This window comes from Lissotriton helveticus, chromosome 12 (genome assembly GCF_964261635.1).
Source record: "Lissotriton helveticus chromosome 12, aLisHel1.1, whole genome shotgun sequence".
NCBI lineage: Eukaryota > Metazoa > Chordata > Amphibia > Caudata > Salamandridae > Lissotriton > Lissotriton helveticus.
Genome location: NC_136073.1, coordinates 694,015,962 through 694,043,403, shown reverse-complemented (window position 1 = coordinate 694,043,403; position 27,442 = coordinate 694,015,962). Strand labels below are relative to the sequence as shown.

Here is a 27,442-nt window from a genome sequence, read left to right as displayed (position 1 = left end):
GGAGCACACATTGATGAGGTGCTTCAAGGTATTAAAAAAGATACAGATACAGCGAAGGCACTGGGTACCCTCCAGTTTAAAAATCCTCCCTTTCGGGGCTCAAGAGGGAGAGGCCAATCTTCAAGAGGTGATTTTCAAGGTTACCGGTCCTCGTACAGCTCAAATCAGCAGTACAAACCCCAGTATCAGCAAATACAACAACAGCAGTCGTCTTACATGAAGTCTTCCTTTCGTGGTAGAGGAGGAAAGAAGGAAACAGCCAGAAGACAATGACTTCTCTCTGCCACAGGTCTCCACTACTTCTCCACCATGCAAAGTTGGAGGGAGAATTTCATATTTCCTACAAAATTGGAGAAAGATTACTACGGATCGATAGGTCCTCCAACTAGTTCGCTTCGGACACTCTCTGGAGTTCATAGAAATTCCACCTCAAACTCCTCCTCGCCCAATGCTGAACAAGAATTTACATCTGCTGCAATTGGAACTCTCACTAATGCTCCAGAAAGGCGCTATAGAAAGAGTCCCTTGCGGTCAGAGAGGCAAGGGTTTCAACTCCTGATTCTTCTTAATTCGGAAGAAAGAGAAAAAATGGAGACCTATATTGGACCTAAGAGACCTAAACAAGTATCTAAAAAAACAGTCATTCCGTATGGTGTCCCTTCAGGAGGTGCTACAACTCCTCAATGCGAACGACTTCATGGTGTCTCTAGACCTTCAAGACGTTTATTTTCACGTGCCTATCCACAGGAATCACAAGCAATACCTCAGGTTCGCTGTGGCTGGCAAACACTACCAGTTTCGGGTGTTGCCTTTCGGCCTGAAGTCGGCACCACGCATTTTTACAAAATGCCTGTCTCCAGTAGCAGCGTACCTCCGGCAACAACATCACCAAGTCTTCCCATACTTGGACGACTGGCTCGTCAAGGCACCTTCTTTTGCAGGCGTGACCAAGTCCTCCAACGCCTGTCTTCAACTTTTCAACGACTTGGGCCTTACTCTCAATCGAGAGAAATCTGTCCTTCAGCCTTCCCAGCATCTCACTTTTCTAGGCGCTGTCCTCGATACGGCTCAGAAGAAAGCATTCCCTTCACAGGAGCGTCAATCTAAGCTGGCATCCTTGGCGGCCCGTGTACAAACCAAAAGAACCCTCACGGTGCGCCTATACAAGTCCCTGCTAGGGATGATGTCTTCTTGCATCCTGTTAGTTCCACACTGCCGTCTTCATATGCGCCCTCTTCAAGAAGCGCTATCCACTCAATGGATCCAGTGTACAGGATCATTCGACAATGTAATCCGAGTGACTCCTCCCATGGTGAAAGCTCTACAGTGGTGGATTCACCCACAGAACCTTATACGGGGTATGCCTTTCCTGCTTCCAGTTTCGCCGCATGTTATAACAACAGATGCGTCTCTGGAAGGTTGGGGTGCGTTCCTCAAAGAACTCAGAATCAACGGACAGTGTTCCCCTGCCGAATGACAACTGCACATAAACCTTCTCGAGTTAAGAGCAGTTTACCTGGCGCTTCGAGCGTTCCTGCCTCGGATCAAAAATTCCCAAGTGCTTGTGAGAACAGACAACACCACCACAATGCACTATATAAACAAACAAGAGGGGACTCGTTCTCTGACGTTGTCTCACGAATCTCAGAAAATCTGGAACTGGCTACTTCTTCACAACATTTCCCTTTGGGCAGAATACGTCCCTGGAACGGAAAATGTCCTTGCAGACTCACTGAGAAGACAGAGCTCTATGTGCAACGAGTGGGAGCTAAACCACCAACTTCTCAGTCACATCTTCTCCCGATGGGGCAGGCCTCACCTGGATCTGTTCGCAACCAGACACAACGCCAAATGCCAACATTACGCAAGCTGGCGTCCCCAGAAGGGGTCTCAAGGGAATGCAGTTTCGATCGCATGGTTCAACGTCTTTGCGTACGCATTTCCTCCATTTCCCCTGATTCCCAGGGTTCTCCGGAAGCTGAAGGCGGAACATTGTACCCTGATCTTGATAGCTCCAGCTAGGCCGCGCCAGCACTGGTTTACGGAGCTTCATCTCCTATCGCTGGAACTGCCGATCCCATTGAAACCGTGCCCCAATCTCCTCACAATGAACCACGGACAAGTCCAACATCCGGATCCAGCATCTCTCAAATTATCGGCTTGGCTCCTGAGTTCAAAGAATTCCAGAACTTAGACATCCCACAAGATTGCAGAGCTGTTCTAGCCTGGGCTCAGGCAGACAGTACCAACAAAACGTATTCCCTGAAATGAAAAAGGTTCTGCATGTGGTGTAAATCAAAGAAAATACATGATTTTTCTTCGTCACCTGCACGGATTTTGCCTTACCTTCTTCATTTGGCAAACTCAGGTTTTGCTCATGCTTCAATAAAAGTTCACCTGGCTGCCATATCTCGTTTCAGACGTTCCTCAACTGGTGCTTCCCTCTGATCCAGTAGACTCATAAAACAATTTCTTAAAGGCTTGTTCAAGACATTCCCTCCGGTGAAGTCTTTATCGCCTACCTGGCAGCTAAACATTGTGCGTGCTCAATTAATGAAACATCCTTTTGAGCCAATACACAAAGCCGATATCAAATATCTTTCCTGGAAAACTGCTCTTCTACTGGCGCTTACCTCAGCGAAACGAGTAAGCGAACTCCAAGCCTTCTCAATGCAAGACCCTTTCCTCCAATTCAGGCAGGACAGAGTGATTCTAAGGACTAATCCTAAATTCATTCCAAAGGTCCCATCTGACTTTCACCTTAATGAGCCTATAGTCCTGCGGTCTTTCTTCCCGAATCCACTTTCCGCAGTAGAGAGGTCTCTCCTTTCTCTTGATCTCAAACGCTGTCTTAAGTTCTACATCCACAGAACAGAGACATTTCAGAAGTCTAAACAACTCTTCGTTGCCTTTAACAGACCTAGGAAAGGTCTTCCATTGACTAAGCAGAGCATTTCACGTTGGATCTCTGCAGCTATTGCTTTCTGTCATCAGCAAGCAGGACATCCTCTGCATTCCAAGGTTCGTGCTCATTCCACTAGAGCAGTCTCAACCTCCATGGCGCTCTCTGCGGGAGTGCCCATCATTGACATCTGCAGAGCGGCGACATGGAAGACGCCGCATACTTTCACCAGGCACTACTGCTTGGATACTGAACTAATGAAAGACGCAGCAGTGGGACAAGCTGTGCTCCGTCATCTATTTCACTAGAGGTGAGCCTTCTCTTGCATCCCACCTTCCTACTGTCTACATGCACATTTCTCTTTTATATTGCATTTTGGTACCTTTTGCATTTCACAATTGACATGTTATTATCTAGTGAGATTTCATGTTGTACCATTCGAAATGTTCTTGTTATTGCTCGCAACTCTGATTCAGGCATGTGAATCTATGAAAGATACCCCTAATACTGGATAAGAAATGCGTTACTTACCTGTAACTGCAGTTATCCAGTAAGGGTATCTTTCATAGATTCACATGCAACCCACCCACCTCCCCTGGAAGGGCTCACCTTAGTTTCTCTCAGTAATATACTACTTAGCACTGTGCTTACGAAAATCTGAGGGACAAGAGCTCCTTCCAGGAAGGTTCTAGAGGGTGGTGATAGCTGATTGGCTCTTGGCCAAAGTTTGGTCCTTTTCACAAAAGAACATGGATATGTTACTAATGAGAGGCCTCTGGCCCATTACTATATATATATGTCTACGTGACATTACTTTATTTATGTACCGGGGAATGATTCAGGCATGTGAATCTATGAAAGATACCAATACTGGATAACTGCAGTTACAGGTAAGTAACACATTTCTTCTGTGTGCCCACCACACATGATGAGCCTCGCCATTGTCATGTAGCCTGTTGCACCCACCAACTTTCTGAGTCAGTAAGCCATTTCCCTGCATGCTGCAAAGGGTCAGCAAAATAATCATGCTGAGTGGCCAGTAAAGCTAGGCCCCCATCCTCCGTATCCCTCTTCAGGACCACTAAGGCCACCCTGCTTCAGCACCCTGCCCCCACCAAATAAATCAACAAGCTGTCCAAGCTGTCAGAGATGGTGTTGCCCACCCTAACGCGGGCCAGCAGTTCTGTACACATTAGCTTTACCCAACAAAGGAATGAGGGTCCAAAGCTCATCGCGTCCCGCACAGCCATCAAGTAGGTTCAGTCCACTGTATCAGATGCTTTTTCCAGGTTGATGGCCACAAATGCCATATCCTTTTGGTCGTCAAGAATCCAATGCAGTATGTTAGCCAGCTTGCGAATATTGTACGTCTTTCTCTGGCCCAGAATGAAACCACACTGGTCTTAATTAACCAGGTTTCGTATTACACCATGGAGTCTGGGAGCCAAAGCTTGCAAAGCACCTTAATATTTGAATTAATCATTTTGAGTGACCTGTAAGAGAGGGGTCTGCTATATCTCCCCCAGGTTTGGGCATAAGACATTTAATGCCCTCCTGCACTGAGGAGGGGGAGAATCTTCCTATCCCGTGCCTCTTAAAATACCTCTAACAGCCGCTCCGAAAGTGTGGCGGCGTAAGTTTGGTAAAGTCCAGGGCTCGAGTCGGGGTACCACGCGGGTGGACAGAGTCCCCCCACTTATTTTACCGGGAGATCAATAACTATAAACTGCAACTGAGTACAAGCCACCTTTCGTGACGTCACTTCCTGTCGTGACGTCAGCGTCCCCCCACTTCTTTTTTTAGGACTTGTGCCCTGGGTAAAACTCGACCAGGATGCCAACACATCACAGCACTTTTGACCTGTTAATGTCTTGCAGGCCCCTCTCAGTTCTCCACTGGGAGTCTGGGCATAGCTACCCATCGAAGGAATAGGCCGACTGTGTCTCCATCTTTAGCAATCTGAGCGTTGTATAAGGCCCCAAGGTCTCCTTGAAAGGTAAGTAAGATGTCTCATACGACCCGCTGGATCACAAATGTGTAAAATAGGTGGCACAACCTGCTTACGGCAGAGTACCCAGGCCATGAGTTTCCCTGATGTGTCTCCCTCTTTGTTTATGTATTGCCGAAATTGTGTAAGCGTATATTTGTCCAGTGTATCCTACAACCCTTATAATCTCCGCTGTGTTTTATAAACCCCCGCCTAGCTTTTACCGTGGATGTCTCCTCCTTCGGATAGTCTGCCAGTTCCTGCTCACATCGCACCACGTCCCATTCTAACTGTTTTCGCCTACCATAAGTGGTACCCATGTATGCACCTCTCAAAACCTTCTTCATGGCCTCTCACTCATTGGCTCTTCTTGTTGTTGTTCCCGGGTTGGGAGCGACACATGGCATCAGGACATCCAGAGGCAAGCACCAATTTCTCTTCTCCTGGGTGTTCCCACGCCAGGTAAAGCGCAACAACATCGGGGCATGATCTTACAAATACATCCCCAAGTGTACAACATTCCGCAGAGAGTTGTAAGGAAGTCCTGTCACCGGAATACGGTCCAGGTAACTGTAACTTCAGGTATTGTGTGTTAAAGAGTGGCAAGTGTATTCTTAAACCTGCAGGTAGACAACCCTAGGGAAACAGCCACTAGAACGCAGCCGTTTCCACGCTATACTTAAACACGCATGCTTTACAACGCATGCGTGGTTACCACGTATAGCCTTTACCACGCATTCCTTTGCTACAAAATACATAGTGAAGGAATGTGAGTAAAAGGAAGAATTAAAAAAGGGGGCTTGGGGGGGTCTCCCCCCCCAAAAAAAAACGAGTGGGTTTAATAAAAAGAAATAAGTCTTATTAAAAAAAGCTCTTCTGTGCTTCTTGTCCATCTTTCAATGAGCCTCAATAACTACGTAATAACTGTACGTGCCTCTAGTCTACATACTGAATTTACAAAAAAATAGAAAAAGGACCACTTAAATCAGAGTATGAAGAAGGAGAAGTCCGTCGATAGAAAAATAAGGAAAACTGAGAGTAATTTTATTTATTATACTAATTTTTAATGTTAGGCATATTAAAAAAAATATTTTTAGTTAAAATTAAAAAAAGCACAGCAGGCGGTAAGGGTGTGGTAGGATTGGGGGCTGGGGGAGGACGGAACATGTAAAGTATTGGGGCAGGGATCGGAGAAAGCATTTACCATGAAAATGCCATTATCATGCATAGTTATACAACGAAAATCGTTGTATAACTATGCGTGGTAAAGGTATTTTCGTGGTAAAGCATATTCGTGGTAATTGCATTCGCGTTGTAACGCATGCGTGGAAAAGGCATGCTTTGCAACGGAATGCGTTGTAACGACATACAACCACTACCCTATAGCCATTCAATTTGAGATAGGTAATAACTAGTATGCTCCAGTGAAATACACAGATGCATTGTTTAAAATTCTTTATTCTGTTAAGAAAATTAATGTTGGACAAGAAGGTTTGATTGTGATTATTATATTGCAGAATTTAACCAAAGTTAAGTATACATGTTATGTGATGGTCAAGAAATGTTACCTTGTTGTGTAACAGGTTTGCTACATTCAGGAACCAGTGTTCTATTGGACAAATGCTTTGCACCTATCGTAAATGTTTACATTTTTCATTCACTCAGGAGGTAACATGTTGGGGTAGAGCTCTGTGATGGTGATCGTCTGTTTCACCATCTTCATTAGGTATTTCATTTCTGGTGTACGTGTTTTCTTATTTGCTTTTTGCTTTCAACAGCTGAGTGACTGCTTTCAAGGAATCATATGTGATGGACTGGATACCCTTTTTTCTTTCAACATTGCCACAGCCCTCAACTGCCTACTCAAAGCAATCAACAACCGGCAACACATCTATGTGTTGAATCTAAATCAGGAATATGCATCTTTGAAGGCTCGGGAGAAGGCCAGAAAGCAAAAGGAAGGTAAGGTCTTAAGTCTAACCTCTCAAAACCATCAGTTATTAGTAATGTTTACCACAACTTATGAACCCTCTGCTACCTCTCAGAATCAGCTCTTCCTTGGCCCTAAGGCTAATAACTTTTAGTGCTAGGTCATCTTAAACTGTGAGCTCTTAAGTTCACCATTCAGGGTCTGCTCACACTTTACTGTGGGTAATTAAATATTCCTGCAAAGTGCCTCACCTTTATTTGTCCTAATTTCTGATTCAGATCATTCTTATCTTTGATGCTACAGCCATAATAAGCTGGCTGGCGCTCGGCATATGAACCTCCTTCACCTCTGAGTTAGTTCACACCTGAAGCAATCAGTTGTTGATGAAACATAAAATGCATAACTTACCTCTACTATGCCAGATACTTCTTCGGACAGGCGCAAATTATTCCTTTCATGATTATTAATAGCTGCCCTTATGTACCACGAACTTTAAGATCAGCTTGCGTCTAAACTCAAACCATCAAGGTGATGTTGATGATTGGCTTGTGTCAACCCACACCTGCTTTACTTCAGGTACTGTACTCATCCTAAACCATAATCTGATAGTTTGCCAAAGTTCACACTGTGTGCCACCTCCCCAACTTTAGGACTAAGGCACAGTTTTATGCCACATACGCTGATATAGAAGAGGCCCACCTGTGGCTGCTGTATTGAAGGGGTTAGGGGTTACTCCCCCCTACTACACAAGAGGCCCTGATGGTTCAATTGCTGAAACCAGGTAAAGACCTCCAGCACAGATCATCTTACAGGACCCTGTCAATGTTTATCAAGGATTAAAAGATCCTCAGTAAAGGGGTGCTGAGGAAAATAATGTCTGCCCTCCATCCTAGATACCCCGATACCAGAGTAGTTTTGTACCCGTCAGAAATATCTTCCCCAGTATTAGAAGACAATTTCATATTATGTAGTTTGTATTGGCAACAGAGCCAAACTCTGTAGTGCTTTCAGCAGATAGATAGAAAACCTTTAATATGGTACAGTGGTAATGAATGGTCGACATTATCCACCCAAAAAATAATTTTACTGTACTCCAGACTGATAGCTCAGGATTGGACATGGAGGATAATCTCTGACTCGTGCAACATTGCAAGAGTGATCCAACAATGATGTCCCCTCTTGCTGCTGATCTTTGCAATTGCAATAGAAATACTGCACTTGATGGAAATACCCCACATTATTTCTCTCTATGCCAATGATGTCCTGTTCTACTTAGAAGAATTCAACAGAACATCAGCGATGAAGTCAAAGTGGCACAAAATATGTATATTCCAGCTGGGTAATGGTCAAATTGGATCAAACTGGAAACACAATTGAGGATGGCTTCAAGACCAGATTAGGTGGGAATCCGTGCCAGTCTGATATCTTGGAATGCAAATCTACGGCACTGAAAAAGATGCACTAAGAGGAAATGCAGTGAGCGCACTCCCAGCTCTTGGAGTAGTCCTCTGATTTTGATAATGTAGGAGCCTGATTTTAAATTGTATTTCCTGACTGTACAAGTGCAATGGGCGGTCTGAGGGAGGTCTGGCGTCCTACCATTTGAGGCCATTTCAGAATAACCCGATTAATGTCCAAAGAGATTACGTCTGTAGTCCTCTGACCCGAATGCCCCACTCATGGTTCTAGCAAGATCTCTGAAGCATTGCTGGGCTAGATTTAGAAATTGACTGAGGGGGAAGACATCCTATGAACATACTATTCAACTGCAACACTTAACCTGGGACTTCAAGGGAGGAATTAGGGGCCTGGACCTCAGGCTGGTATCAGGCTGGACCTACATTCAGGTGGGAGAATTCATCCTTTACTTAACTAGTCTTTAAGTGTAAAATTTAAGCCGGCCAAATCCTTTGTTATGGAACATTGTTGATGATTATACGCTCCATATGTAGATGGGTGCAACATACTGAAACAACCCACAAACCAGATATGACAGACATTACTTATGCTGATTTGTTAAGTCTTATTTGAAGAAATGAAAGGCAGAGGCATAATACATGCCCCCGCAGCTCCAGCGGGGCGGGGGTACCCCGGGCTGCAGGGGGCCCCATCAGCACAGTACTCAGGCCTGATAGCTCCGGATTAAATCCGGAGCTGGGGCCCATCTGTGCACCTTGCAGGGAGGCTCCTGCAACTTTCATTACGCAACTAATGAAAGGGGATCTCGCCATACTACTGGAAAGTTGTCTGCAAGATATAGATCACATATTGAGCCAGACAAATGGAAGACACAACTGCAACATACACCAAATGTATCCTTGAACACTAGATTTAAGCTCCTATAGTTAATTTATTTCCAAGAATTGTTTTCACTGCTAGAAATTTTACTCTGCAGTGCCCCTGGTGCAATGTAAAACACAATTTAGCTTGATGAATCAGGCTGATACAGCCTGATTCATCAAGCTAAATTGCACTCGCAAAGGGCAAGATTCTCAGAATCTTGCCTTTTGCGAGTGCAATTTTTGCATTTGGGATTCATCATCCCAAATACAAATTCGCTATTAAAGAATTCGCACATTTGCGAAGAATTGCATTTAAGGAATCTCTATTTGAGATTCCTTAAATGCAATTCATGAATCATTTTCAAATTGCGAAATTGCAATTTTGGGCCGCTATTTACCGAGAGGTCAGACCTTGTGGTAAATAGCAAAAACTTAGAAAAATGCATTTAAATGCATTTTTCTAAGTTGCATGTTACACACACACATGTCCTTTGGACATGTGTGTGCGCAACACCAATGTAGATTACATTTCAGGGGTGCTACAGGGTGTCCTTTGGACACCCCTGCACCCTTGAAATCGCATCCTTATTTGCGATTAGCTAATTGCTAATCGCAAATAAGGAATAACTCCCCATTCATTCCTATGGGCCTGTAGGCCCATAGGAATGCATGGGGAGTTATTCCTTATTTGCGATTAGCAATTTGCTAATCGCAAATAAGGAACATGTAGGAATCGCAATATTTTTTGCAATTCCTACATGAATCCGGTTTTGCAAGTCCTTAATAGCGATTCCTTATGAATCGCTATTAAAGACTCGCAAAACGGGTCTTTGATGAATCAGGCTGTTAATGGGCCAGATGTAGGTAATCCCAGATTACCGATTCTTAAATACCGAATCATACCGATTCGGTATTTAAGAACTGGCAATCGGGATGTAGGTATTTTTACTGATTCAATTACCGAATCGGTAAGATTCGGTAATTACCGAATCTGTATTTACCGATTCGGTAATTGCCATTGATTCCTATGGGCTTTGAGGCCCACAGGAATCAATGTCAATTACCGAATCGGTAAATACCGATTCGGTAAAATGACCAAATTTACAAGGGGGACAGGGTGTCGCTTTGACACCCTGTTGCACCCCTGATTCTGGCTTGTGTGCAATGTGACACACATACATGCCCTTAGGGCATGTATGCGTGCCACATGGCACCGGTGTACATGCACAGATGTGCATGTACACAGAAATTTATTATTTACCACCAAGTATTATTTGGTGGTAAATAACGAATTCCTAAGGGCCTGTGGCACTGTTTTCAGTGCCACCTACATCTGGATTTACAGAATCGGTAAATTTACTGATTCGGTATTTTACCAAATCGGTAAATATACCGAATCTGTAACTTTACCGATTCTGTAAATTCAGGCCCCCTACATTTCAATATCCAAATACCGGTCGGTAACGGCCGAAATAGGCCGTTACCCACCAGTATTTGGCGACCTACATCTGGCCCTATATGATTATGGACCTTGTAGATCATTAAGATTGTATCAGTACTGCAAAATAGCCTTGGCGGACTTTGTGTCTTCTTGGACAATGCCCGGATCGAGCAAAGAAAAATTCTGTAATAGATTTATTGACTTGCCATTAGTTCTTCCCAGGCAATGATTTGCAATGACTTTGGAAGACTGAGTGCGATGGAGTTGTGCAGAAGGTGCCGCGCTGCGCAGGGAAGAGATAAGAGGGCTGAGAAAAACGCCAATAGCGCTGGATTGGGAAGCTATGTTAGAAGAGATGAGATTACTAGACACAGATCAAGAAGGTTAAAACATTATGCGCTGTCACAATGAAGGGTGCCCATACCTCAAACAAATTGTATACCAAAAGGAGTTGTGTAGCTATGTATGCCTTACTTACGAGTATGTGGTAACAAGAATGGTTCATGTATATTCATCACAGGCAGACTGGGAGCAGGAATTGAAGGGTGGGGGGGGGTTGGGTGATGTTTTGTAAGTAATAAAGATTGTGTGTACAGGTACAACCTAAATACACGGAAGATCCGTAACGAGTTGCAGAGTTGCGAATAATGATTATGGTTTGTAACACAGATGTTATTGTAACTATGAGAAGCAAATATTGTACCCTGATGCATTACGAGATGGACAATGTATGCTGATTATTTGTCATGTTGATGTATGAAACACTTTGAAAAACTCAATAAAATGTGTTTAAAAAAAAAAAAGACTTTGGAAGACTGAGATAACCTCGGTCATTGCAATGAGCACCCAGAAAACTGTCACACATAACCTAGTCGCAAGCAAGTTGAACTACGGGAACACCATTTATGCCGGGAAAAAAATTTACTCACCAGAAATCTGCAGACCATTTAGAAGTCAGCAGCCAGAATCACTCTCAACTTCCAGTGCTGCACTCACAACATACCACATCTGAAGCACCTCCACTTGCTCCCTATGCACAGAGGAGCAAAATTCAAACTCCTCACTCACACTTTCAAGGCACTACATAACACTTGCCCAGCATACCTCAACAATCGCATCTGCTTTCAAAACCTTCCAGACACCTCCACTCATCTGGATTCCTGCTTGCACACATCGCACGCATACGGAAAACCAGATCCAGCGTTTGAGCCTTCTCCTGCATTGCTCTGAAAGCAAGAATGCCCAGCCAATACACATAGGAGCCTCTTCTTTTCTTCTTGAATTCCGTTAGAAGCTGAAGACCTGGTGTTTCGAGTAGTCTCACTAGGCCCTAGCTAGGCTTGGCTATGGTAACACCTGCTCAGTGCCTGGATGCCCTCCCGGGTGATAGTGCACTCTTCAAATCTGCATAGCACAACATTGCAGTGAGGATACAGAAGGTAAAATATTGGGCAGGGTTGGAGAGCGATGTGTTTTTTTTAACAAATTTTATAGATTTGCAATAGAACAGCAAGAGCCGCCCTCAGGGCATTTCTGAAGACAAGTTATATAGCTCAAGTTTCAACATAATAGGATATACAGTGCAAAATAGTCCATCAAATGCAAATATCAGCCCATCTGTTGGGGAAGCATAGAAACGCACCTCGTAATCGAACGCCCACCCACTATTCAAGGTTCTGTAGAGCTTGCTAGGACAGCCTACGTGTGCAAGATCCCACTGGGCGTCCCTACAGGAATAGTAATCAGTTACCCCCCTCCTACCCTCCCAACTGTCCCCCAACTCCCTCTACCCCTCCTCCCATCCCACCCCGCAGGCATGTATCTAATGCAGTCACTCATCCATGATCGGTCATTGGTCATTTCACTCGCATAATAGGGGCGCTGATTCCCATGTGTCTGCTTACTGGTGGTAGTGGATGGGATGGTCGACCTTTCTGTCCTGTTCCAGTGCGCCAGCAAGGCCACAGGGCAGCTCCAGCTCATTCTCCTGCTACAGGGTTGTTGGAGAGCGATGTGTTGAGCTCTTAGAAGAACAGAGTATTGGATATAGAGGTATGGTATGCATTTGTAGAAGTTTCAAATCAGCACAGTTTGGAAACAGTAAACTTGTGTGATAACACTGATAATTAACAAAATAACTGATATGTGAATCAACGTCAGAGTACCATGAAGATAAAGGATACCACCCGCAGAGTATGGAAGAGATACCTCATGATGTAAAGGACACCTGGCACGCATATCACTTACACAGTAGTAAATCGTGGAGACTGAGTTATTTCGGAAGGTAAGTTATCCCACCACTTATTGTTAATGTTAATCTGAAAGAGACATCTATCCGCAGATTCCATAACTTTTGAATTCTCCCTAGGCACCAGTCTGGATCCGGAAATGTTTCAGCAGTACCTCTGTGCACTGGGGACGGCGTTGTATGGCTCTGCAATGAAGTCGACTCCGGTCAGGATGTCGGCGGAGCCATATAATTCCCCTCTGGCATGCAGACGTCAGTTTTTTATTTTGCACACTGTAACGCAGATCCGGAAAAGCGGTTCCTCGGGTCGGTTTTTCTTGACCTACTTCAACACCTGGTGTCTGTGGAACAGTGTCCCTTTAATGTCGACAGGTTTCAAATCTTGTGGGTCTTCTAGCCGACATATGTCAGTGACGGACTGGCATTAAATTTGTATGTGGTGTTTAGGTGAGCACCACAACGCCGAAGATTGTGGTTTCTGCCAGAAACGAAAACCAAAGTAGTTCAAGGAGCGGCGTTTGAAGTTGATGGCGTCCTGTATATCCTCGGAGGCTTCCAAGCCTCGGTCTTCGTCGTACCAGGAAGAGCGATCGCGGGGTCGATCTAGGAGCTGAAGCTCGCCTGGAGGCCGTCGTTCTTCAGGGAAGTCGAAAGGTTAGGGACGGTTGAATTCGCAGCATTCTCTGACTTCACCTTGTGGAGACTCTATTTCCCATGGCTCCTCCTGCTTGATGGCTGAGGAAGCCGTACACAACTCCATACCGCGCCTCCCCATGTTTCCGGGAGCCGGGGCGTCGATGGCTCAGATGATGGAATATTATGATTTGTTACCCCTTATAGTTGAGATCCCATTTCTCTCTGGAGCGCCTATAGGCCCCAAGGAGGTGAGCGGGGTGCTGCCAGAGGAATTGTCCTCTGTGATGGTTGGGCCATTGGAGTCAATGGATCGCGGCAGTCGACGTCGGCTGTCGTCGCTTTGGCGCAGGCTCACAGTCCTTCTGGATCTTTGCCTACGACGCCGGTCTTTGACCAACTGACTCGACATAGATGTCGGCGGTGCCGGTCGAAGGGACCTCTCTTCCCCCAGTCGATGTTGTGATGGCGCCGCTTCGGCGTCGGATGCGGAGTCGGCTATGCAACCTGAGGTGTTTGTACAGTTTGTGACCCCTTTTCGGGAAGGGAGCTCCACCTGTATCAACTGGGGCAGGACTTCTTCAGCCAATTTCCGATAACATTGTGTTTCAGGAGGAGGAGTGCTGGTTTACAGCTCTTGGTGAGGCTAGTGGGCTAGATTCTTCGCCAGCCTCTGGGTTATTTTCTCCCCCTAGTCTTGCCACGGAGGCAAGTTCCTACTGTGCAGACAAGCTGAGGAAAGTTGCTGGGGTTTTAGACCGTCACTTCCATGGTGCAGAGGTCTACAGACCCTTTGTTTGAAATCTTTTGCCAGGGACAGATGGGAGTAAAGCCTGTTCTTCCTTATAGTGAGGGCCTATTTTACATTTTTATTAGGTGCTTGGGCCAAGCCTGAGTCGGGGGTCTCAGTGGACTGTGATATTGCATGTAGGCATTTACCTGCTCTTGGGGACCTGGTTGGTTTGCATAGACATCCTTCCACTAGTGGCCTTGTGACTCAGGTTGCAATATCTTCGCAGGATGTAGAGTCTACTTCCAAGACTCCGGTGGGTATGGATTCTAGGGGTCGTGATGCTTGTGGTAAGCACATATTTGCTTAAGCCTCCACAGCTTTGAGAGCCACCAACACGTCTTGTGTGCTGGGGCGCTTTTCCCATGGCTTTATGGGATACTTTACAGAACCTGCTCCCATCTCTTCCGGATAACCTCTGGGCTGAGGTAAGCAACTTGATTAGAGTTGGCCAGCAGGCTGCTAGGCATACCATAAGGTTTAGCATGGACATAACGGTTTCTGTGGGTCAAGCCATGGCATCTTCAGTGGCGCTAAGGCTTCGGGCTTGGTTGGCATCTTCAGGCTTTTCGGAAGCTGTCCAGTCCTCTTTGGCCAATATACCATTTGATGGTGCCCATCTTTTTGGGGATCAGGCAGATGCAGTGTTAAGAGGCTTCCATGAAAGGTGGAGAACTAGAGTCATAGTCCTACATTTTCTGTCAAATTGTTGCTTTGCTTGTTCCTAGGCTTGGGATATATATATATTTTTTGTGGTCAAGGACAAGATGTTGTGCGGTTACAGCCATGGGATGAGATACCGTTATCTGGGGAGGGGATTTCAATACTGTCCTCTGCCAAGAACTCAACCGAGAGGGGTCCTCCTGAACACTACATCCTAAATCAAGCCAGGCACTTAACTCGATTATGTCTTATTTTCAACTAGTAGACATAAGGAGGCTTTTCAACCCACAGAAATGCGAAGGCACGTACATTTCCACTCAACACAGCTCCTGGTCTCAACTAGATTGGTGGCTGTTATCTGGAGATATGGCGACGTGGACTACTGACAAAAAAATTCTCCCAAAAACACTATATGACCACTCCCCTTGCTTGTGCAGAGTTACATTTCCAACGTACTATTATATTACTCTCTCAGGGGCACATGTTGGGCCATACATGACACATTTCCTAAACCTCCTCCCCCTCTCCCAGCTCTGAAATTGATATTGACAACTGCATCCCCCGACAAGCTGATTACCAAAATCTACAGAAATATGCAGCGCACCTTCCCAATTACACATCCATTGGCCTTTGCCAAATGAAACGAAGAGCTTGCCGACCCCCTGACGGAAGCCCAATGGCAGTTTTGCTACAGACAATTGGAGATGCTATCTCCTAATTATAGGCTACGCCTTATACACTTTGAATATCTGCATCACATCTACAGAATGCCTGTACAGCTTAACTGAATGGGTCTGCACGCAGAGGCGAATTGTTGGAGGTGTGCAGCGCCGGATGTCTCCTTTTTACATATGGTCTGGGGCTGCCCTGGGATAGAAAACTTCTGGGATGAAATCCTCAAACTCATTAACGAGATTCAAGAAACACAATTATCCCCTTCCCCTAAACTATGCCTCTTGAGTTACGTTGGAGAGGTGGTGCCGGGACGTCGCAGGCTTCTGGCCATGATGCTCCTCTTAGCTAAACGCCGGGTCACAATCCACTGGAGCAATTGCAATCCTCCTCCCACCAACGTTTGGGTACTGGGTGTCACATTCTGTCAAGAACAGCTAAATATATACTGGAAACTCATGCCACAGGCATTTGGAGCCCCTTCCTGGTTATCTTCTCGTAATGCGGATAATACACAAACCCCAGACTTTTCCACCACAGCATACTAAATGCCTTTCCCCGCACACGATTCTGTTTGTCCCATACCAAAAACTGTTCAAAGATGTACTATTCTCCAGTATTAGGGGTGTCTTTCATAGATTCACATGCTTGAATATTCCCTGTCGTTGAAGTGGGAGTCCCACGGTACATAAAATAGTAGTAATATATATATATATATATATATATATATATATATATATATGCATTCCTGTTTTTCTCCGTAGAGAAGTTTGCTCGTGCACTCCGGAATCGATTTTTCAACACAGTAATTACTCCCAAATCAGTGGTTTAGGTTTCTTTATTCATCACAGCTCAGCCAGCAGCAACTCTACGCGTTTCAGTCTTAACCAAGACTTAAGCAAGGTCTTGGTTAAGACTGAAACGCGTAGAGTTGCTGCTGGCTGAGCTGTGATGAATAAAGAAACCTAAACCACTGATTTGGGAGTAATTACTGTGTTGAAAAATCGATTCCGGAGTGCACGAGCAAACTTCTCTACGGAGAAAAACAGGAATGCATTTTTACGGCGGGGCTCTGCCGTGGCTCGTTTGCACCGTCTAAGAGCGCCCAATAGAACCTGAACCCGGGCCAAAGGAGAAAAGAAGATATATATATATATATATATATATATATATATATATATATATTTATATATACATATAGAAAATTATATAATTATACATATACATAAGAAATGTAATACATATAAAATATATAACGTAAAGTTAAAAGTATCATAGAACTGAAAAAAGGCTCATAGAAGCCTTAAAGGGAGAATTCACTTTAGTAACATATCATAGTCATTATAATAGTCCACATTCCAGCCAATCAGGCAACAGCACTCTCTAGAACCTTCTTCTCAGAAGCTCAAGCTCTCAGATTTTCTACCGCACGTCGTGTGAAGGGAGTCTCCCTGAGCTCTGCTCAGTTCTTCAACTCTTTTGATCATTTCTACACTCAAGATGTCTTCAACTAAAAAATCATTATTTAGACCTTGTTCATCCTGTGGAAAGCTTCGCCTTTTTCATGAAGATTCTCACAGTAAGTGTATTTACTATCTTTACCTGGACCATGAAGTAAAAAACTGCAAGTTTTGCAGGACCTTCTCCTCAAAGACTTTAAAAGATAGAGAGCCCGTCTCCTTCTGTGGCTACAGAAGTTGAAGACTTCCGAAGATCCTGTTTCTGACATGGAAAGCGTGTCTTCTTTCCATTCTAAAGCCTCTCTTAAGCGTGGGTCAGAGACTGAGATGCCTTCTCCTTTCCTGAAGAAAAAGAAGCTCGTCGACGCTTCTAAATCTGTCTCCCCACGGGATTTGCCAGCCTCCATGCCTACGGGACCTGGTTCTCTGGCGTCGCAATCCCAAGCTGTGCCCTCGTCATCTAAAACGGGCGCCAGCTCGTCGACGGGGCCATCGACGCGTCGTCGACGACCACGAGATCCGTCGACGCTGTACCAACGTTGACGACGTGTTCTATGTCAACGAGGACTACGACGACTACGTCTTCCTCGTCGTCGACGCTTCTAGAGGTGAGGCCTATTTCCTCTATTCTCAAGATTTCGTTGACGGCCATTAAACCTGCCTCGTCGACGCCTGTAGCTAAGAAGCATTCGTCGTCAAAGGCCCTGTCGACGCGTCCATCGTCGACGGCCACATCTTCGTCGGCTGCCACTTCATCGTTGACGGCCAAGACCTCGTCGATGGCCAAGACCTCGTCGACGGTCAAGACCTCGTTGACGGTCAGATCTTCGTCGACGGCTGCATCCTCGTCGACGGTTGCCAGCCCATCAACGGCAACATCCTCGTCGACGGTACCATCTATGCTGACGATTCTACCTTCGTCAACGACTGTCTCGTCGACGGCAAAATCCATGACGACAACTTCCTCTTCGTCGACGGCTCCATCGACTGCACGCAAATCTCCGTCGATGAAGACAAAGGAGAAGATATTATCTCCGTCGCCGGCTCCACTGCCATCTACATTTGTTTCCACTGCCACCTCGTCGACGGGACCGTCGACGACACAACATTCACTCGCTACTGCAACTACTTTCACGGTGGTCACAGCTTCAGTGGTCAAACCCTCAGTTTCTCTGAGTCCTATAACTTATGCTACTACTCTTCCAACACAGTTATTTGAGTCTGTGGAAGAGGAATCTGATGACGGTTCTTACGTGAATGACGTCTTTCGTCCTGCATCCAGTCCATCTGAACTCAATATAAAGTGCCAAGAAGATGATGAAGAGTATGAAGAGGAGGGGTGTGATCTCTTTCCCGTCCATGATACTCGCTTTGACGCACCTCATGGGGAACGAATGACTCAAACACCGTCCTCTTTGGTGACCAACCTGCAGAATATGTTGGACGATTATAATCGCAGATTCCCTCCATCTGCGCCCACTTCCCCAACTCCTCAATCTGCGGCGCCAGCACCCATACCTGCAGAGACACCGCGCTCGCCGGTCCGTCCGCAGCCGGATACAGATGATGATGCGGATGTGCACCAGGACACTGATCAGGATGTAGATAACGTCCTCGCGGAATGGGATGATTATAGAGCCCAAACACCATCTACGCCACCGACATCGCCTTTGCCTTCCCCACCGGTGGACATCGGAAGCTTTCATAATTTAATGGTACGTGCTGCCAAACGTTTCCATTTAACCTTAGAGATGCAGCAAACAGATTGTTTCCTCTATGACTTCAAAGATCAACCCCTCAAGCAAACTCATACCATCCCAATTATTGATTTTATTTGGCAAGAAGGTCTTAAACTTATGGCACGACCAAATTCCATCCCAGCTGTATTACCACGTGTGGACAAAAAATACAAGGCGCCTGCAGACTCTCCAACATGCCTTGTTTCACACCCTAAGGCGGACTCCGTCGCAACGCAGGCTGCCCAAAAACGTTCGAGGAATCCAGCCACTCCGCTGACCTCCCCTCCGGACCAAGAAGGGTGCCGATTGGACTCTATCGGCAAGAAATTCACCACCATGGCTGCCACAACGGTCAGAGCGGCCAACTCCCTGGCCATCCTTGGGAGATATTGTCAGGGACTGTCTGGGACTATGTGGGGAACACAGTCAGGGACTTGGACAAGGACTGGGAACTGGGTAGAAGACGTACACAGAAAGGAGGAGTACAGTGCTGCCCAGGATCATACAGGGAGTCAGAGGAGAAAAAGGGATCCAAAGGGGAAGCCTCTACAAGTGAACAAGATGGGTAAGACTCAGAAAGGAAGGGCACTCACAAGGCAATTTAGCATTCAGACTAACTATACCCAGGACGGACGTGCAAGACATATATATAATACAACATTAACAATAAAGGGGGGTGTGGGGTAAAGCACTCAGGAGCTCCACATGGTAAGACTGAAGCTCAGTACATTTCTTACCCGCAATTGCTGTTACAGCTACTGACTGCAAATACCCACATGTAGGATATGCATGCAAAGGCAGGGTCTGTGGAGCTTATACCTATAGTGATGTTATAAATGTAACTCAAAGACAAACCTCACAGTGAACAAGAAACACCACCTAGGTAGTCAGCTGAGCCCATGGATCCTGGCGATCAAACAGGAACGCGAAAGGCAGTAACAGCAAAGGGGTAGAACTAAACACAAGCACAATAGACAAGGAGCTAGCAAGGAGGAGTGCTTAACAGGAAAGGAAGGAAATGACAGGGCACACTTGGCAGAAAGCAGGTAACAAACATTCAAGGTAACAGAAGTAAGACAGCCGAATAGAAAGGCAGCAAACTAGAACTGGAACCAAGGAAATGGGAAGCAAGACAGGGACTGGAAACCGATATACAGAAGGGGAGGCTACAAGGGTATACTAGAATAGTGCAGGTTAAGGAATCAAGAAAACAAAGAAACATAGAAGGCAGTGCTGGGGCAGGAACAAGAAGTGAGCTAAGGCTCAGGAGTCAAGGTAGCACTGCAGGCAATACTGGTTCAAGGAAACAGGACATAGCTCTACAGCCAAGGAAACAAGGAGTCAAGAGAGCACTGCAAGCAGTGCAAATCAGGAACAAGAAATAGCTAAGCCCAGGAACAAAGAATAACTATAGCTCAGGAACTCAGGAAACAAGGTAGCACTGCAGGCAGTGCTAATTCAGGTACAGGGAATAGCTATAGCTCAGGAACTCAGGAAACAAGGTAGCGCTAATTCAGGAGAAGGGAAACTGCTGCGGTTCAGGAACAAGGAATACTATGGCTCAGGGGTAAAGGTAGCACTACAGGCAGTGCTAATTCAGGAACAAGGAAAACAGCAGCAGGTCAGGAACAAGGCAAAACTAAAGCTCAGGAAACAAGAACATCAAAAGCTCAGGAGCACTGGAAACAAGGATCGGTCTCAACGGTAAACAGCTACAATGACCAACCCCGGTCTGAAGGGAGCTGGGGCTTAAAAGAGCTCACAGTAATCATATGCATCAGGTTTGAGGAGGCTAGCAGCAGCCAGCCACAGGTGAGCTGAATTCCTCCACCCATCCTTGGCCTGCAGGGGTGGAGACAAACAGTGAACAGGGAATTCTGGGTAATGGAGTTTCAGGCATGAATAGGCTGGCTTCATGTTTAAGCAGGCTGGCTTTCACAAAATCCGGCATGGATTGGGAATGGATGTCAATTCCCAATAAGTGTCCAAATGCCTGGAAGTCAGGATATGCATACAGGTGAGTGTCTGGAGGCATATTAGAACACTGGAACGCCCCACAATTCGGCCCCCTGGTGGTGGGCACGAGAGCACAGGGAGCGAATCGTGACAGATATGACCGCCAAATGTGGTCAGAAATCGCAGCCTTGATTGACCAGCTCCCACATTCCGTCCGAGCCGAATCCCAGATGATAGCCCAAGAAGGAGAGAAAATCTCTTCAGATATTATTGATTGCGCTGTTGACATCTCTTCAACAGGTTTCAGACAACCTGCTGGAGCTGCCGTTTTGCGACGCCAGGGCTGGCTCAAATCTACGGCTTTGCGCCCTGAGGTGCAGGCGAGAATTCTTGACTTGCCATCCGATGGTGATTCCCTTTTTGGCAAGCATGTCGACGAGGCTCTGGAATCCATTAAAAAGGACACGGATACTGCTCGTACCTTAGGAAACCTCCAGTACAGTAAACGGCCTTTTCGAGGAGCACGTGGCAGAGGCAGCTCTTCAAATTTTTGTGGCTCCTCCCAATATCGCTCCCATAGCGACAACAAGCAAAGATACAGCTACCAATCTAAAAATCGCCACACCGATTTCAGACCTTATCGAAAGAAAAATACTTACAGGGGGGGAAACACCTTCAAAAAACAGTGACTTCCCCAGCAACAAGTGTTCTCCGACTCTGAAGATTGGAGGTCGAATCTCCCAAAACTTCTTCAATTGGTCTCATATCACCTCGGATCGTTGGGTCCTAGACGTCATCTCGAAAGGACATGTTCTCGAGTTTACAAAATTTCCACCTACCCGTCCACCTTCCGGTCCCCCCCCACCTCATCTAAAAGATCTGTTGGCTCAAGTCAAGATCATGTTAAAAAAAAGGGGCTGTCAAAGTGGTTCCTCGAGCACAACAGGGCAGGGGCTTTTATTCCCGCTTCTTTTTGATCAAGAAAAAATCGGGAGAGTGGCGCCCCATTCTGGACTTACGAGCCCTCAACAAATTCATCAAATCACAAACTTTCCAAATGTTGACCCTACTGGAAATTTTACATACCTCAATCCCGGAGAGTTCCTCTCCACTATCGACCTCCAGGATGCCTATTTTCATGTGCAAATACATCACAAACACAGAAAATATCTTTGCTTCACTGTCGGATCAAAGCACTTCCAATACAAGGTGTTGCCTTTCGGCCTTCGATCAGCGCCGAGAGTCTTCACAAAGATCATGGCTCTGGTCTCAGCTTTCCTTCGCTTGCAAGGCATTCAATTCTACCCTTATCTGGACGATTGTCTAATAAAAGCACAGACACGTCAAACAGCAAGACAGCATACTCACACTTGCCTGTCACTTTTCCATACCTTGGGCCTTTCTGTCAATCAGGAGAAGTCTCATCTTCGCCCCTCACAACAGAGAATCTTTCTAGGAGCCTTAATCGATTCTCGTCTGGCAGAGGTGTTTGTATCACAGAAGCGACAACTTCGCATACTCAAGATGGTCGTTTTTCTAAAATCAAAAAAGTCTGTTTCTGTCCCGATCTTGAAATCTTTTCTGGGCATGGCCTCCTCTTGCATACATCTGATCCCGCACTGCAGACATCACATGAGAGTCATACAGGAGGAGGTGGACAAACAATTTCGGGGTCGTTCAACGACAAACTCTACCTGACCCCCCGCATTCAAACAGCTTTGGAATGGTGGGCTCACCTTCCAAATATCAAATATCGCCGCTTGGCGGCCCTTCCAGGAAACAGCTCCTACGCTTACCCTCACAACGGATGCTTCCTTGGAGGGTTGGGGGAGCACACCTCGACGGAATGTTGGTCAAGGGCAAATGGACTGCAACTCAACACACATGGCATATAAATCGTCTAGAACTCTTGGCCATCTTCCTTGCCCTAAAATCTTTCCGGATACTGATACAAGGCCAATCGCTGCTGGTGCGGACAGACAAAACCACCAGCATGCACTACCTCAACAAGCAGGGAGGTACGAGGTCTCTTCTGCTTTCCAAGCAGGCGCAAGAAATCTGGAATGGGGCGTTTCAACACCAGGTTCACCTGGCAGCAGTTCACTTGCCGGGCGTCTCCAACACCCTTGCCGACTGTCTCAGCAGATCTGTGGTGGACAATCACGAGTGGGAACTCCACCAACCCACTCTGGAGTACATCTTTCGCCAGTGGGGCCAACCACGGATGCATCTGTTTGTGACCCCAACCAACCGCAAATGCCTACGCTTTGCAAGTCGGCATCCCCACAGAGAGTCGAGCGGGAATGCGTTTTCGATCAATTGGTCGAGCGAATTCGTCTACGCTTTTCCCCCGCTTCCTCTCCTTCCGCGCCTGCTGCACAGGATGAAGCTTCAACCATGCCACGTCATACTGATTGCGCCCTGGTGGCCACGTCACCCGTGCTGCACGGACCTCCTCCTATTGTCCCAGTGCGATACGATACCTCTTCGCCCTCTGCCTCACCTGCTCACCATGAACCAAGGTCGGATTTGCCATCCGGATCCGGCATATCTCCAACTGCATGCTTGGAACCTGAACACAATGAGTTTGCAGGTCTGAATATCACTCCGGAGTGCAGGTAAGTGCTGGCTCATGCACGCGCTCCTTCCACCATTAAAACATATCAATTGAAATGGAAGCGTTTTTGTGTTTGGTGTCACAAGGAAGCCCTTGATCCAATGCACGCCAAGCCGGAGCAAATCCTGTCTTTTTTCTTATCTCTAGTGAAGTCAGGACTTTCTCATTCCACTCTCAAATTCTTTCTGGCAGTGATTTCCTGCTTTCGTCATGATGGCACCACATCTCTGTATTCCTCTCTGATCATTCGGCAGTTCTTCAGAGGCCTCTTTCGAATGTATCCGCCCATACGTCGTCCGCCGCCTTCGTTGCGCTTGAATCTGGTTTTATCTCAGCTCCTCCTACCTCCTTTTGAACCCATCCATTCAGTGGACTTAAAATTCCTCACGTGGAAGGTTGCTCTTCTACTCGCGCTTACATCATCGAGGCGAGTAAGTGACATCCAAGCATTTACAATTCAACCTCCATTTCTTCAATTCTCCAAGGATGCTGTTACTTTACGTACAAATCCAAAATGTATTCCAAAAGTTCCTTCGGATTTTCATCTGAATGAGCCCGTCATTCTCAGAACTTTCTTCCCAAACCCTCAGTCTCCCGCTGAGCGTTCTCTGCATTCCTTGGATTTAAACCGTTGCCTGAAATTCTACATCCAGCGCACCGCTTCTTTTCGAAAATCAGACCAGCTCTTTGTGGTCTATGGCCGAATATGCAAAGGACAGCCAGTCACTAAACAATCCATTACTAGATGGATTTCTTCTGCCATCTCTTTCTGCCATTGCTGGGCCGGAAAGCCTCTCTCTGCTCCGGTGCGAGCACACTCGACAAGGGCTGTGGCATAATCTACCGCTCTCTTTGCTGGAGTGCCTCTGCGCCAGATCTGCAGAGCTGCAACGTGGTCGAGCAGACACACGTTTACGAGGCACTACTGCTTGGAGTCAGCGGACGCTACAGATGCTGCTGTGGGCCAAGCTGTGCTACGAAATCTTTTTAATTAAGGTGAGCCTCTGTTGCTTCCCGCCTCCTGTCATAAAAGGTTTTGCCATATGTCTAAATGTATGCTATATTAATTATACTATGGTTTTACTTATCTGGTTTTGAAATGCCTTTTATGACTCATGTATTACTTTACTGCTTTCTATTCTTATTCAAGCATGTGAATCTATGAAAGACACCCTTAATACTGGAGAAGAACATTAGTTACTTACCTGTAAACTGTGGTTCTCCAGTATTGGTGTCTTTCATAGATTCGCAAAACGGCAGCTCCAGCAGGTTCTTATTTCATAACTAACCTTCCTGATCGCAGACTTTTGCTATGCATACAACCCATAAATGTCCTGCTGCTTTGTGCTTCTTTGTTCTTACCATTTGTACACTTGATAAGATGCCTCTGTTATGGCTAGTTGGTTTATTTAAATGCAAATATCTATATTATGCTATTATGTAAATTCTGTTATACACTGTATACTGCATATTACAAATACCAATAAACAAATTTAAAAAAGATGTCGTATATGTTTAGTTTCGGTTTCAGTTCTACCTCGTTTACTCTGGTGAGGAGTTGTGGTTATAACCTCAATACCATTTTCTTTCTTATTATGTTTATTGATTTAGATGATTGAGGGAGGTTCCCTTTGTTCCTTGACCTCTGAGCATGAGCTTTCTGCTCAAGAGGCTATTATTAAGAGAGGTGACTTCCTGTATGGGAGCGGATCTGTCGTGTGGTTCTTCGAAGCAGTTCAGTATGTAATGTGCATGGCTTTCTTCTTCAGTGTGTCTATTAGAGACATGTTATTATGCCCGTTGTAGGCTAGTGCATAGGAACTTTTGGATTCTAATCTTGGAGTAAGCAGGTGCGTCAGCAAGTTGAAGCTTTGCTCTGGGTCAGAGTATTTGCTTTGCATTATTTTGAATGCTATTTGCTTGTGAGTTCCTCCTTCATGGTAAAGGCACAGTGTCTAGTGAAGGCATACATATTACCTCAACTGCAGGCAGTTCCTTTCCCTGCTCCAAATTGTGGTGCTGTAAATTGGCAACCAAAGGTTGTGATGTACAGCTTGGTCCAGCTTGTCCTAAGACCAATGTAAATTTGATGGCTTGTTGTCCTTGACCTCGGACAAAATGTCCTAGGTTTCGGGCCGTTTTGGCCTCTGGCAAGGCTGTCAATCGTCCATAAAAGTCTTGATACTCGGTGAGACACTTTTATAATAGGAGCATTTTTTTTTACTTTATAGTAAGCTTTTCTTCTTCCTATGATGTCCTTGATATACGTGGTCCTGTCTGATCGACATGACCGGTCTTCTGGAGAGGATGTACTTATTATTTTCTGCATTTCTCAATTTGCGAGGAATCATGACTGTTGTTTCTTGTTGTGTCAGTTCTTTATGATACCATTTGAAAGGCAACATTTTCTTACGACAAGTCACCTATGGTGTTGTGTTGGTGGTGTAGTACCCTTTTTTGACTGGGTTGTGTATTTTTGCCGAACCTCTCATTTCAGAGTGGCTTTTTGGTATACGGTGTATACATGATTAAATGTGCTACTGTGTTTCACATAGCTGGGTCAGAGTCACCTGATTGGGGTTACTGCCGCACATCGCATCACTGTACAGGAGGTCCACGGAGTCCGCGACCAGCACTGCCTGCCCCCGCCGCCGCATTACACCCGCGGCCGCCGAGAGGGGTGGACGGACTGCGGACAGCGGACTCCAGTTCCCAGCATCCCCTGATTGACAGGGACCCCGCCTGGCAGCACACACTTCCGCCCGGAGGCTAATAAACATCGGCACTTCCTCCGGTGGCGCGGGGGTCAGAGTCACCTGATTGGGGTCACTGCCGCACATCGCATCACTGCACAGGAGGTCCACTGAGTCCGCGACCAGCGCTGCCTGCCCCTGCCGCCGCATTACACCAGCGGCCGCCAAGAGGGGTGGACGGACTGCGGACAGCGGACTCCAGTTCCCAGCGTCCCCTGATTGACAGGGACCCTGCCTGGCAGCACACACTTCCGCCCGGAGGCGAATAAACATCGGCACTTCCTCCCGCGTCGCGGGACTCGCGCGGGCGGCGCCGGGCTGAGCCCGGGCAGAGGGCGGGCCATCTGTGGCCATCCGGGGCCGGAGGAGGCCGGGCAGGGCCACCCCCTTGACACCAAGCAATGGGTAAGCGGAAGAAAAATGTATTGACTGATGAGGGGGGAAAGAAGGCTAAGTTACCCAGACACTCAGTCTATTATTTCCTACCTGTCATCTGCAGTGGGTGTGCTATCTAAGGAAATTGCAAATGCTGAACTTGAACTGGGCTTATCGGCCACCCTATCTCCAACGCTCCCATTACCTCCTGTCGCTATACATGCCCCTACCATCCCCCTGGAACCTAGGGTGGTTATATCCAATGAGAAGGTGCCATTGATTCAAACTGTTTATTCCCCTCAAGCGAATCCTGTGGCCCCGAACTCGCCTTTGAGCCAACAATCCACCAGCAGTGCGATCACATTGAACTTGGAGAGGAGGGAGCACATCGAGGGTACCCCATTTGTACCCCCTGGCCCTAACATCAACTTGAGGGACCAACTGGAGTCACTGTTCCTCGCTCGGATCGAGCCTTTGCTAGTGGGGATTGCAAAGGACATAGTGGATACACTGAACACTTGTCTCTCTGGGCTATTGAAGAAATGTACTTTAATTGATAAACTGGTTAATGATCTTACCCCAGTTTTACATCCTGGTATAGGGGTAGCCCCATTTGATTCTGCCAGAGGCTCGGTGGCCACCTTCCATAAGTTGGCCACTCGTGGCTCTGGGCTGCCTGCAACTATGGAGGGCGAAGGAAATGCTCAGAGTGCTAATATAGCCTCAGGCGCAGGATCCCACAGGGCAGGACCCCAAGGGAGTGTTGCCCATCCACTTAACCCACTCAATCTAGGCACAAGTAAGAGGGCCAGGGGTAGTAAATAGATCCTCGACTTATCCCCGGCGGCCGCACCATTGGTGGCTATCTTTGTTGGCGTACCCCCTTTAGCAGAGGGAACGACAGAATCAGTGGCTGATTTAATAATCAAGGCTAAGTCTTGGTGTGCAGATGCCAGTAGTGGTGGGACTTGTGTGGATGATAGGATTATATTTG

The 27,442-nt window shown here is 46.4% G+C and overlaps 1 protein-coding gene across 2 annotated transcripts in view; it reads left to right on the top strand.

Moving 5' to 3' along the window:
* Positions 1–27,442, top strand: part of HYDIN (HYDIN axonemal central pair apparatus protein) — a 3,619,565-nt gene that overhangs the window by 1,646,893 nt on the left and 1,945,230 nt on the right. For both annotated transcript variants that reach the window (XM_078670948.1, XM_078670947.1), the window contains exon 43: positions 6,668–6,851. In XM_078670948.1, the coding sequence (XP_078527074.1) occupies positions 6,668–6,851 (184 nt within the window). The remainder of the gene's footprint in view (positions 1–6,667; positions 6,852–27,442) is intronic.